The 13,372-nt window shown below is 49.6% G+C and overlaps 4 protein-coding genes across 4 annotated transcripts; 3 read left to right on the top strand and 1 right to left on the bottom strand.

Annotated features, from left to right (window-relative positions):
- Positions 1-187: 187 nt before the first annotated feature.
- On the top strand, positions 188-2,422 carry BDQ94DRAFT_156672 (uncharacterized protein; the record flags this gene model as incomplete). The annotated part of the gene is made up of 1 exon (XM_026768649.1): positions 188-2,422. One exon carries the CDS (start codon positions 188-190, stop codon positions 2,420-2,422), a length of 2,235 nt encoding a protein of 744 aa, XP_026630822.1.
- Positions 2,423-2,788: 366 nt separating this feature from the next.
- Positions 2,789-4,404, bottom strand: BDQ94DRAFT_135037 (PIG-L family deacetylase). The gene is made up of 3 exons (XM_026764586.1): positions 3,833-4,404; positions 2,902-3,756; positions 2,789-2,828 (listed from the first exon to the last, which is right to left on the bottom strand). The coding sequence occupies exons 1-2, from the start codon at positions 4,068-4,070 to the stop codon at positions 3,092-3,094; spliced, it is 903 nt and encodes a 300-aa protein (XP_026630821.1). The 5' UTR covers positions 4,071-4,404; the 3' UTR covers positions 2,789-2,828; positions 2,902-3,091.
- Positions 4,405-7,895: 3,491 nt separating this feature from the next.
- BDQ94DRAFT_70022 (uncharacterized protein) lies at positions 7,896-8,318 on the top strand. Its single transcript, XM_026776346.1, has one exon. The coding sequence runs from the start codon at positions 8,009-8,011 to the stop codon at positions 8,222-8,224; it is 216 nt and encodes a 71-aa protein (XP_026630820.1). The 5' UTR covers positions 7,896-8,008; the 3' UTR covers positions 8,225-8,318.
- A 2,035-nt stretch (positions 8,319-10,353) lies between these two features.
- BDQ94DRAFT_135029 (alpha-arrestin) lies at positions 10,354-13,000 on the top strand. The gene has a single exon (XM_026764585.1). It carries the CDS (start codon positions 10,940-10,942, stop codon positions 12,536-12,538), a length of 1,599 nt encoding a protein of 532 aa, XP_026630819.1. The 5' UTR covers positions 10,354-10,939; the 3' UTR covers positions 12,539-13,000.
- Positions 13,001-13,372: the final 372 nt, after the last annotated feature.

Genomic DNA, 13,372 nt, shown 5'->3' with positions numbered 1-13,372 from the left:
GCGGGACATGGATGGTGAAAAAGGCTACAGAGTCTGACAGGGATCTGGCCCGCCAAGACCACAACAAGCGGCACCTCCTCATTTACTCCGCTTTTATAGTCGCAGCTCGATTCCCCCAACTTCTGACGGCCTGAACCCCCCGGTCTTTTTCTCTACGTTCTTTCATGTTTCCGGCCCTCAGATCGCAATGCTGGGGTTTATTCGTGCCAGTGAGAGCTTAGGCTCTCATTTGGTGTGTCCTACATACCGTCGATGTCAATTACCTGGCCTACCTCGCTGTTCTCCACTTCTTATACTTCGGGATCCTACGCGCCGCCCACGATCGTCCAGATCGGAACCATCAATATACCGTCCTCAATATCGAAACGAGATGCAGTATGGGAACAGAGACAGGTTTGCTGAAAGGCATGCTCCACGGCCAGGACGGGGAACAACATGCATACTGGAACCTGGTCAGGCTGACTTGGGCGATCATAAGATCCCCAAGGCACAAGACGACAGAGGGGACGACATTGGGGCTGGTCCCCAGGTCGAGAGTTTGGAGGATGTGAAGAGAGACTTCAACGCTATTCTCCGGGATGGCCAACCAGACCAGGTGATGGATGCGATGCTTGATCCTCGCTTTGAGAGCTTAGTTTGCTTGATGCCACAAAGCACCTTTGTTGAAGTCTTCCATCTCCTCTCTCCGGCTTACTTTATTGATCCTTATCGGGAAATCCATCGTCCCCTTCATCCGTCGGCTGTCGATGTCAAGCAGTACAAATCACTGGAATCGATTTTTGACGAGTTTGCCAATAACCTGTCTGCCATCCTGCAGATCAGGTGGGCGGGCGGCCAGCCCTTGGGCTTGGCTGAGTACACGCACCTGCTCGATTGCGCACGCTCAATGGGCGACGCTATCATGGCAGACTATATCTGGCATACAATTAGGGAGGATGGAATGGTGCCGGATTCCCAGTGCTATAACTACTACATGGAAGCGAAAGTCTGGGATAAAGCATACACCGGCTTGGAGAAGTATCGCCTCAGAATGACCCCTTACCTGTATCGGAAGAGGAGATTCTTCGAACCCAACCCCGGATGGCAAGGTTACGGTACTGCCGCCCGGAGTGTGAGAAAGGAAGTGCTGCAGATCTTTAACGAGATGACACAGGAGGGTACCTCGGGGGACACAACTACCTTTGTCAATGTGATCCTTGCGTCAAGCCGAGTTGGCCATATGCAAGGAATCAAGAATGTCCTGCACACCGTCTGGAACATTGACGTTGATGCGCTGCTAGAACAGGTCGATGAGTCGATGCTCCCGGAGGTGACCCCATACGACCGTTCCTCACCGCTGTACCCCACAAGTCATCTGCTGTTCGCCGTGGCGCATGCCTTCGGCACCAACAATGACATCCCTGCCGCTCTGCGCACCATAGATTTTATTTCGAGCAGATACGACATCCCGGTGCCGGAGAATGTCTGGCTCGAGCTATTTGAGCGATCGTTCGTTTTGTCTCGTCCGAGGTTTGGCCCTGACGCTGAAAGGAACGCAAAGGGCCAGGTTTCATATGACTTCCTCAACTCCATGTTCGAAACGATGACAGCCGAGCCTTTCAACGTGCGTCCAACAATCGAGGTGCACCATATTCTCGCCAAGACTGCGTGGGATCGCGCCAGGCTGTCAGAATTCAAGCACCATATGGAAGCTGCGTATGACCTCTTAAGGGAGACAAGAAAGAAGAGGAGAACTGCAAGGTCGATCATAGAAGCATATCTGGGGCAGCCACAAACGCAAATTCTGAGATCGCGAGCCTTTGCAGATGCTGTGCACGCGTATGACATTCTGCGCCTGCGCACTATGCAGCAAACCGTTATCATGGAGCGTCTTGCAAGGCTTTTACTAATTCACCGTCGCTGGGTGGGTAGTCAGAACCAAGTGTGGGAACGAAGCCTTCTACCGCAGGCGCTGGAAGAATGGCGAGACTTTTTGCCAGAGTCCGTGGTATACCATACCCGAGGAGGCCTCGTCGAATTTGATGGTGCCACCTCTTGGCGCCAGCGTAATATAAGATCCCATGATAGAGTACCAGTCCGGCGGCCAGCGTTCGGAACAAATATCGAGCTTGACGACGACGCGAACGATATTGACGACGACATTTTCTGGGATTATTATCGACAATCTGCCCCACACCTTGATCTGTCCATTCCACCTCTGAGAAGGCTTTTCGAGGCTGTCCAAGAAGACAATGTCAGTAGCACTTACGACGACGAAGCTTTTCTGGCCGAAGAGCTGGAATATGAAGCCGGTGAGCTTGAGATCCCTAGGGTTGGGAGAGCTGCGAGGACGCCCAGACAGCGCGCGACCACTAGGGAGCACCAAGCAGGAGAAGCCGACGAACCCATAACCACAGGTCCGGGGCCTCTCTTGTGGGCTTGATTTTGGCTCATTATCGACCGTTTCTCTTTCTCTCACTTCTTCATCGCCGTCTTCTTCTTTCTCTTCTCCTTTTACTTCTTTTCCTCATTTTCAAACTTCGATTGTGACTTTCATCCCGCATCTGGAGATGTTAACAATTCCCAGAGACACGTTCACTCAGCCCTTATTTCTCTCTATTCTTTTCTTTTCTTCTGGTCCTAAAGCGGGACCATATGATGAGCTGATCTTTGGCTGTCAGTTATGATACCTCAAGTGTGCATGTATTGCCTTACCTGAGCGGATACCCCTGTCTATATGACAAGTTGCATATTGAGCTCTTTTGTGCTTTTCGAATATTAAGATTACTCTTTTGATTGTGATTAATGAGTGAGAACAAGGTGAGAATAGGGTGACAAATAAGTTTGCTCTGTCAGTAATGAAAGCAGTAGTCAGCATCAGTCCTTCGAGCCAAGCGCTTCTCGAGACGACGGGGTGCATACCTATACAAAAATGGAAATAGACCTCTGTAAAAAAGATCTCCAGACGACGTCAGTCCATCAAGGAACCAATCATAATCATATACATACAATACGGGTATATGCTACAAACGCAGGGCACCTATTCAATCAGCCCGACAAGCGTCATCAAAGTGTCACTGGCTAAGTCAATAGCCAGGCTCCATCATCATCATCATATCTTCTCCGCCTTCAGGTCATTCACCACCATGTACCGACCAATCGTAATCCAACCCCACCGGAACCACACCATCTGGCTCTGATGGGCCTTAACCATAGCCGACTGCGCAGTCATCCATTCATTAACGGAGCTGACAAACAGAAGCCGAGAAGGAAGCTGGCCCTTAGAGCTCCCACCACGGCCAAATAGGGAGTTCAGCGCGCCCCGAACCATCGTAAACGGCGCATCCAGAATACCAGCGTACTTACGCAGAAGATTCGTCGTGGTGAGCGTATACAGAGTGACCGGACAGGTATACCCGGGTTTGTCCTTCATCAGGGTACGCAGGAAATGAACAGCGCCGTGGTACAGAGATCGGTGATTGGGGTGGTTGCTGATACCTCCCTTATCGAAGGTCAAGAGCACGTCGATAGTCGCCGTAGGTGCAGAGCCAGCTTTATTCGACTTCTTCTTGGAATTAGTGCTATCGCTGAGTTCAGGAGCAAAGGCGTGTTCGAGAACAGCTGATACGTCGGACTCTGTCCACTGGATTGACATGCTGTCGCGGAAACGGGAGGGGTCGTCGATGATGTATACGTCCGATTCTTGGCGTAGGCCCAGTTGCAGGGCGCTTTTCACGAGCTCCTTTTTGCGGATGTGGCCCAGTCCGTCGGCGTCTCCTATATCATAGCGCAAGGTAGGTGTTAGTGTGTGTGTATTGGGGGTGTTTGATCGATGGTACCGGTGGGTGCTTACCACTGCTGAGGCAAAGGATCTTGAGATGGTTGCCGTATTCCGGCCTGGTCAGGGCCAATACCGTAGGCGCGAAGAACATGGCTTCATCGTCGGGGTGGGCGATCAGCAGACATATCCGCTTGTTGTATAGACGTGGGAATGCACCGCCGAAGGGTGAGGACGTGGTTGAGGATAATGTCCAGAAGAGGAACACGGCTAGAATCGCAGAACCGAGGGAGAGCAAGGTTGACGGAGACATGGCGTAGGAGTGGTGAGAAGAAACGATTTAGGCTTTGGATTTTAGGAATGAAGGGGAAATAGTCAGGAGTAAATGGATCGTCGCGAGGCTTGACAAATTGTGGGAGAAGCAAGTAGCAGCTCAACGGGGTGCTTTTTCGGGGGATATTCGACGATTGTTCGCCGCTTGCATGAAATGCTGCAAGCGATGCTTGGAGTTGTAATCCACCAATTGTTTAGCTATAGCATACAGTGTGCGTTAGATTATTCAAATTTGGACATCGTTAGGGGAGAGGTACCCCAATGGGTTGAATGGTGAAGATTTAGAAAAGGGATAAATAGTTGAGTCGTCTCAGGGTCCTAGGTTGACGATCTCTAGAGCTCCATGCCTCCCGGACGCGGAGCTATCACCACGTGACTTACGAATTGAGTACATCGGAAGATAGTTCCAATTGCATTTCTAATTGTAGGAGATTAGTATGATAAATTCTCCGAATTTGGAATACTCTATAGTTTATCAGATTCTACGTCGCTTAGATGATGTAAATGGCCTCAAGCTTCCAAGCACTAGTATTGTTGGCTAGAAAATAGTCATGATGTTGACAATATATACTAGTAGGCTCGGTACCACCTGTGGTTTTATAAATATTTACGGAAGCGAAGACTGGTACCATTGTTCACCAATCCGCTACATTGTTATACGGAACAAGTCAAAAATTAAGTAGTAATATCTATCAGGAAAAATTTACAAAAGTATCGAAATATCCTTCCAGATCAAATTTAATAAAAAGAATGTACACTCCAGAGTGTCGCTATTGCGTGTTACACTACCAGCGATCATTCCGACGCCAATGACATCAAAACTTCCAAGTGCATCATGCCAACCTTTAGCTGACTCAAAGGTCAACATTGATAATATTATTAATGCATCTCACTGACTTCAAATCATATTCATTTTCAGCAACAGCATACGTATCTCCCAACAACCCAGCTGTCACCTTCCTAATCCGTTGATAAATTAGTAAGCTAACGCGTGGAATAGGAGGTTATGGTCCCCACCAATCACATGAATGGCACAGAGCACTTGCATTTGCAGGTCCTTTTGCGGACCCAGCCAACCTTATGAAATAGGACAAGGCTATCACCATGGGTCCTATAGCTCATAGCCCGGGACTGCTTACGAATTCCACGTCGATATACAAATCAAGGAAGGGCTAGACGTGTCCCCAGGGTAGTATTTGGAAAAGAGACATGTCTCGGCTCGACGGCATCCAAAGACTGACTGTACCAAGCAAAGTACGGAGACCCCGCGGTTCTCCGGTCCCAAAAGATAACCAATGTCACTAGTAGTACCGGGTATAGCCAATAATGTGAGACGACACTACAATCGATATATTGATCAAGGCTTCTAGTGATTCCTTGTTGATTCTTAGTGATTCCTTGTCAGTTTCTAGTGTTTCTCCCGCGGGTAGAGTCGGTGGTGGCGGGGGCCAGATTGAATAGAGACGTCATCACATGGCCGTGATTCAGCTCTCTTTTTCTGGTTTAGATAATGGTCATTGATAGTAGCTGGGTCTAGATTTAGTGACTATGGTCCTAGGGATCAGTATCAATATCCCAGATGGTCAATGACAGGCCGCAAGACACATTCAAGTCACGAGGGAGTCTCGAAAGTAAAGTCAGTATACAATCTTCTCCTAGCAACAAAAGTCACTTCTAGAACATCCGAAGATTAACTGCACTAGCACGTGGAGCAAATAAGACAGCTTAATTTTGGCAGAAATCCACGGCCTCTGCAGTTCGGCCCGGAGTAAATTCCAAATAGGAGGTTTTGGCTACGAAGGTCGTGGGATATCCTACCATCAAAGTTCTCGGGTGCTGATAGCCGGTATTGTAGGGCTGAAAACCCGCGGACACACTCTCTGCCAGGGTCGGTTCACATGGCAATTGCTGCGCAGCAAGCCGCGGCCAGTAGCTATAGGTTAGCAATTCAATGTCGAAAACGGCCATGTATATACCGCCGAGCAAAGTCCTTACGACGCAATCATGTTCAAGCGACCAGTCTGAGGCTATGGCGGGATCAACGCGCCGAACTTGACCCCCGCGGGGTTCAAGAGCTCGAGAGTCTATCTTATTGTAAGGTTATAAGAAACCGTGAATCTGCCACGAAACGTAAACACAGACGTCGTGGCAATTTGCAGTCGGTCTAGGCAAATAAAGCGCGTAACTTGAGCGACGATATCCGAGACCATTGGGCCACCGTTAGTCATGAAATATATTGTTTTGTGTAGAAAAAGCGGTAGAAAGTGGATAGCATCAACCTGGGCGGACGGCAGGTACGGCGTCAACCAAAGACTGCAAGTGGTGTACCCACGGACCGATCTGACTTCCGTCGAGGACCTTACCGGGCAAGGGAATTGGGGACAACGGCAGTCGCCGAAGTCCTGGCCCAGAATGGTGTAATTCGGGCTAAATGGGGCATCAGTGAGTGATTTAGCTCGTCCAGAGACCTTGGAGGAGAAAGGAGAGAAAATTCTGAGGCGCTAGTGCCATGGTGAAGAGTCATCGCATGGAGTCCGCCAAAGCTAACCATGAAAAGAGACCCGGGCCGGTGGGCATGCCCCGTTCGATAAAAACGGGGGGTGCGGCGTACCGCTAAATACAAAGTAGTACCAACATCCACCTTGGGAGGGGTTTTCCGAGGAAAAGACCCAATGGAAAGGGAGAAACAGTAAACATGGCCTTGCACCTTGTGAGAAAACGCTATAACATTCGTAGTTGGCATCATTAATATGACCATTCGCTGCTACTACTACTACTACTCGTACTACCTGTTTTGCAGCTGCATGGAATGGGTCCAAGCTTCTGCACATCCAAGCTGGGAGGGGTTTCATGAAGCCGTCACGGCACTAGCTCCAAAGATGGCGGTTAATAACGCAACCGCCATGCGTGCTCAGGCAGGAGTAGAAATCCCTCATCTAGGCATCTCTTGCTGGATGGAGACTACACGATTGGCAGAAAAGGACCTAGCATTTACGGAGAATTTGGTCATACTTTGTCGGAGTCGGTTTGTATCTGTCGCCATATATCAAACAGATTCGTATTATAGAGCAAAGACTAGCCTGGATGGTGAGTTTCATGCAATTGGGGAAATCATATCAGTAGTAAGGAGTTTTCTGCAAGTAAAGAATGGTCACCGGATGCAGTCTTCACTGTCTGATCATCAGTGTATTGCGCAATGGACCAAGATTTACTGCATGCACCTGCGTTGGCCTTTCCCCAAGATTTACTGGATGTAGAAGTACTCTTCAGGAGCATCAGCTGGAGGCGGCACTTGCCGACCCAGATTTTAGCCTGATACAGTCAATATCAATTCTTTAACATCCCCATCTATGAAAGGCCTGCGATCATGTAACATGAGCCGACCAGTACATTGTAGTTGAGGCTTGGCGGGTAACACTGAGGCTAAAATCCTGTATAGTAACCTCCGAACTCGTGGCGTGATCGAATCGGCCATCCGTGGCCGTCAGCAACAAGATGTGCCGAAACTCTCAGCGAACCGGGACGGTCAAGCCGACAGCTGGAGGACCATCAGGGTGAAAAGTCGGCCAAGGTACCTGGATCGTCAGAGGTCAGACCGATCATTCAGCATTGCGCATGCTGTCGTCCTGGCAGCTCAATGGGTGGTGGTGAAACTGTTAGGTAATGGGTATGGCGGCAATGGGTAGCCATTCGTCAGAACGTCAGAACTGTCCCTGGCCAAGTCACAACGCACGTTGCTTTAGTCTAGAACTTCAAGGTTAGTAGTACTTAAGTGAATATCATATGTTACTCTCCTGAGATATTATTTCCCCATTCAATTGTTGTTTCTCACGCAACTCTCATGCTATACTACGAGGCTAACAACCACTTCACTCACTTACTACACCGGCCGACCGGCAACTGCTGCCGGATGATGTGATGCCCCGCATAGAACGGAATTTTTCAGCAGTGCGGGGAAAAGGGCGAACCTATCGCCTTGCAGTGAGCGACAACGGAATCTTCCTCCTGAGTGAAAGGGTCCCTGTTAGCGCCGTCAAAATCAATCCTGAGACTTGGCCAAGAATGGCAATAACGAGGAGAGCCTGCAGCCAGCTTCGTCATTCAGGTCCTCAGTGCCTGAGCCCGAGCCTCTGACAAAGCCACTCGACCAAGTCTCATTCGAACAGGGTACCGCTGTACCGAACGGGTGAAAATAAAAAAAAAAGGCACAAAGTCCCAATCAAGATTTTGTCGGCTTTGCCCTTGACATTTTAGTCTTTTTACTTCTTCTTACTTTTGGCCTTGTCGGGATGTGGAACCTGGCCGAGCTGTAACCTCAAGACTTAAGAGGCGCTGCGATGGAATAAAAAAATCTGTGAAGAATTTTTTTTCTTTCTCCCAAAAGGTTCCCATTCCGTACGCAAAACATCTGGTTCTGATGGGGCTAGCGTCTCCCTCCGTCCGCGGATTCTGCGCCTCGTTGGCTCAAAAAGTGCAAGCGGCATCACGGATCCAGAGGATCTCCAATTAGTGTCGCAACGTGTTGCGGTATGGTAATGTATACCCGCGTCACGGTGCCGGTCACCGCTCGTACGCGCAAGACTTGCGCCAGACCGCCTTGCGACTGTTCAGATTTTCAGGCTCGCTGTGCGCTATATGACGCCACGTGATGGTTTGATGACGGCAGCTGACCTTCCTGAACGAGCAAAGAAAGCGCCCATTTTGTCAGGTGTCTTTCCGGGCTCAGGTCCCGGCAGCCGTCTTGGACGGATATTCGGTGCCGGAAACACTAAGTGTGATGACTGACTGACTTGTCATGCCTCTTTTGTGTTCGCTTTCTCGTCGCTCATCAGGCACACCTAACAAATTGGCTCTATACTAATGCTGTCAACAGACGCAGTACTATGGTTGTCGTGGCAGGCCCTGGGCCCCCAAGTATATAACGGCCCAATCAAACTGTGGCCTGACCTGGAGGGGAATATTGTCTAGAACCTTAGTCAGCCCCATCGTCCTTGGTTCGGATCTCCAACAAAAGGACATGACAACATCACTGAGCAATTTGGCATGATCTCGAAGCCTGATCATTAGAGCCACGAGTTCATTCTGAATAATCACTAGTAGATATTGCGTCAAGTCATCACCGCCTCTCTACGAATACGCGCCTGGGTCACGCAAACATTCGCGAGCAAAAGATCGACAGCCAGGGGATGGGACTTCGTTCCGGACCCAGGGACAGCCAGACTAAGTCCATTTCTACGGGGTAGGAGTGAGTCATTGCGCACGGCCTCAACGGAGAGGGACATCGGGGGAGCTAATCACCATGCTTTGTGGCTAGCGAAGTTGTTCAAGTGATGCAGCATGTTTGATTAATACGATTCTGTTGCAGCTTCGCAAAACACTCTTCATTCAGATAGTAGCACGTCTTTTTCAGAAGCAGTATGCATGAGCCCGGACGGTATCACATGCGTAGAGTTTCGAAGAAATATGAATGATTCAACCCTGTTGGTAAGGCGCGCATGTTGCGCTGAAGTCGAAACAAGTCCTACCTTGCGTAGAATTTAGCCGAGGACAAGACTGTCTGTCGCCTTGATTCATTGCCATACATAGATCATCCATTTTGATTGGGGTGGTTGCGAATCACAGATCCGGGGATGGGGTCAGACTACTCTGGTTAACTAGTAGCTGACATGATACTTTGAATGAGCAGCCCCAACTTTCCATAGGCTGACGAGTCCTTGAATATTCTAGAATTGAGTCGATGGCATCTACTGTGAAGTCCACCGTGGGGACACATTAACCACTGACAATGAGTCTCCAGATCTAGAATGTCCCATTGATGTAAATGTAACTCTTCCCTACGAATACTATCTAGTATCTAGACCACGCATGATCTTGTGTAAGCCACACATCAACAACAATGGCCAATGGAGCCTGTCAAACCATTCTGTTGCATCGCTCACGCCTTTCTCCTCGGGGAAATCCTTCCGCCAAGCAGCACGACAGGAACGAAGTATTTCTCAGACGCAGACGCTTTCCGCCGGAGACAGCCGTTTTGTCACGTATGGAAAGCGTATGGTAAGACCCACAATGACGCTTTTTCTGCCGCGCCCCACCAGACCTCCATCGTCCGCCCGATGAGATGGAGCCCTGAAGGTGGCCAGACCAGGGAATGAATGGCACCTGTTACATGCGGTGGGAACGTCCTAGAAGAAACCATACTAAAAAAAGGGCGAAATTGGAAAGTAAAAAATTCAGGAGCAGAAAATTCGATTTTGAGGTAGTCCTTTTTTTTTTTTCCTCTTTTCCCTTGGGGAAGAATATATCTGGTACTAAAAAATAAAAAAGCTTGTTGCGTTCATTCAAAGGCAGCTGCTCGCCCACTTCAATTCTTCCTTCTGTTTCTTCTGGTTCTGTCTCATCCAATTTACCTCATCTTCCTTTCACCATCCCATAGCATCTGAACCCAAGTGGTGACCTCAACTATACCGCCGCACTCTCCCATTGTATCCCCCATACCGGTGCTTGGATACTCCATTCCATTATCTTGACAGCAACATCTAGACGAGCGTCAACAATACCACACTGCAACTGGATTATGTACTTGGTCGTCTACCACACATCGCAACTCTACCAATATCGAAGCACTTCCTAAACAATCACTTCCTAAGTTATTGTTCAGCAGCTTCTACATATACAAGCTTTAGTCTTCGAACCATCCCTATCCCATACACAGCAACCACCCCGCCGGAACATTTTCTCCGCAGCTCAAGTAGGGGCCTATAAAACCGGCTCTCAGAAATTCGCATATTCTTTTCTGCCCGGCACGGTTGTCACAAAATCTAAGTGTTATCCACTAGAAATTTTGACACCATGCCTGGCCGTCTACTCTCCAGCTTCGTTCGCCCCTCCCTCTCTCACCACCACTCTCACCATTCTCCCGTCTCCCATTCCAACTCCTCGTCCTCGTCGTCTGTGAATGAGATCCCACCGAATACAGTGGTCTCCAAGAAGCCATCCGCTCATGGTGCGGAAAGAGCCCGTTCACCCGAGCGTCGTCTGTCTTTCGCCGTCGAACACCTCATCCACCCCCACCGTGATCACAGCAAGGACAAGCGACGCAGCCATGGCCGGTCCTCCCGTTCTAAGGAGCGCGCCGGACAAGAGGAAATTGCCCATGCTCACGCTAAACTAGACGTCATCGTCGAATCCCCGCCACTTGTGTGCTACGGATCCCCTGCGAATTCCACTGGTGCTCTCTTTTCGGGGCGTCTGAAGATCAGCATTTCCGAGCTGGCCGGCATGGTTACCCTGGACACTTTCGATATGCGCCTCATGAGCAGACTGACGACGAAGAAGCCTGTTTCCAGAGACTGCGCTAATTGCGCATCGCGCACTGAGGAGCTGACCCACTGGAACTTCCTGACGGAGCCAATCCACCTCAAGAATGGCGACCATGAATTCCCCTTCAGCTACCTGTTCCCCGGTCATCTACCCGCCTCCTGCAACGGTTCGCTTGGTCAGGTCGAGTATTTCCTTTCTGCGCGTGCCCACAACATCAACGGTGAGGAATACACCTACGAGATGCCCGTGCATATCAAGCGTGCCATCCTTCCCGGAAACGACAAGTCCTCCATCCGCATCTTCCCTCCCACCAACCTCACCGGCCGCATCGTTCTTCCCTCTGTGGTGCACCCGATTGGGACCTTCCCCGTTCAGATGACTCTGAGCGGAATTGTGGATAAAAAGGAAGACACACAGACTCGTTGGCGCCTGCGCAAGATGATGTGGCGGATCGAAGAACACCAAAAGATCGTGTCCACCGCTTGCACCAAGCATGCACACAAGATTGGGGGCGAGGGCAAGGGAGTTCTGCACCAAGAGACGCGCATCATCGGCCACAACGAAGAGAAAGAAGGCTGGAAGACTGACTTTGATACCGCTGGCGGCGAAATCAGCATGCAGTTCGAGGCGAACATCAACCCTTCTTGCAACCCTGTTTGCGATCTCGAAACCCCCGGTGGCTTGGAAGCGAGGCACAACCTTGTCATTGAATTGATCGTGGCTGAGGAATTCTGCCCGAACCGGAACCCCAAGCTCATCACTCCTACTGGAGCGGCGCGCGTGTTGCGCATGCAGTTCCACCTTCATGTTACGGAGCGCAGCGGTCTTGGTATCAGCTGGGATGAAGAGATGCCTCCAGTGTACGAAGATGTGCCTGCCAGCCCGCCTGGATACACCATGCTGGACGGCGACAGCATCATGGAGGACTATCACGGATCCCCCATTCACCTGCCAGAGTATGAGCAATTGGAGCGCATGGACTCCCTTCGACTGGACAGTGACTCTACTCACTCTTCAATCCGGGGTCGGTCTCGCCTGACAACCGATGATCTGACTGCGGAGCCAACGGTACCTGCAGCCAGCAATCGAGCGCCGTCTGTCGATTCTCAAAGCTCAAGACACACGTAACGCTGTCACTTCACCGTCGACCTTCCTTCATCTATCTTCTTTTCTTTTTCAACAAACCTGGACTTGACAGATGTCCATTCAAAGCCACGCCGCTTACGACGTTACGATTTTTAACGAATTGGACGATTAATACATCACAGAGATTCGGATTCATCTCAGTTTCTTTCAACAGTCACTCGAAACAAATTGGCTTGCCATTTCCTAATAAGCTTTCTAATACCAATGGCATGGGATTAAATAAAAAAGGGGGGAATATCGAAAAAAGTTCGTGTTTTAGAAATTTTCTTTGTCTTATCACGGAGTGGGGAATTCTCAGTCCTGCATGATACCCATAGTCGCTACTATATGTCACACCTGGCTATTTCTTCTGTTCTGTACCTTTTGTTCTCAACTGAGAATGTCAAGATCGCTACCAATACACCTGATTAATAGAAATAAACAAAAAGAATAATATTCTCCGAGACGAAGCCTCTCCAGCCCCATCCCAAACTACCGTAACAAGAACAACAAGTTCCACCTCCGGAACGAGTGATCGCCCTTTAGTAACCCCGTAGTTGCAAATCCCCCAACCCCAGCCAGGTAAAGCTTGTGTGACACAATCGGGTAGTTACAGCTTATTCCCCAATTCACCTCAATAAAAACCTCACCACCACAACAGGACACCCTTGCTTGCTGCCATTACCTTGGTCTGAACCCACCAGTCCAGTCCAGTCCAGTCGACTTTTTCTTCAATCTATTCCCCTCGCCTTTCTTCTTTTCAACCTCGCAAACTGTGTGTATGTGTGTATGTGTGTATGTGTGTATGTGTGTATGTGTGTATGTGTGTATGTGTGT

This window comes from Aspergillus welwitschiae (genome assembly GCF_003344945.1).
Source record: "Aspergillus welwitschiae strain CBS 139.54b unplaced genomic scaffold BDQ94scaffold_3, whole genome shotgun sequence".
Lineage (NCBI taxonomy): Eukaryota > Fungi > Ascomycota > Eurotiomycetes > Eurotiales > Aspergillaceae > Aspergillus > Aspergillus welwitschiae.
The sequence above is the reverse complement of the archived record's forward strand: the minus strand, read 5'-3'. Positions and strand labels throughout refer to the sequence as shown.

Coding starts and splice junctions, on each gene's coding strand:
- BDQ94DRAFT_135037 (XM_026764586.1), bottom strand. CDS start 4,070: ATGTCTCCGTCAACCTTGCTCTCCCTCGGTTCTGCGATTCTAGCCGTG. Junction 3,757..3,832: donor GATCCTTTGCCTCAGCAGTG/GTAAGCACCCAC, acceptor GCTATGATATAG/GAGACGCCGACGGACTGGGC.
- BDQ94DRAFT_70022 (XM_026776346.1), top strand. CDS start 8,009: ATGCCCCGCATAGAACGGAATTTTTCAGCAGTGCGGGGAAAAGGGCGA.
- BDQ94DRAFT_135029 (XM_026764585.1), top strand. CDS start 10,940: ATGCCTGGCCGTCTACTCTCCAGCTTCGTTCGCCCCTCCCTCTCTCAC.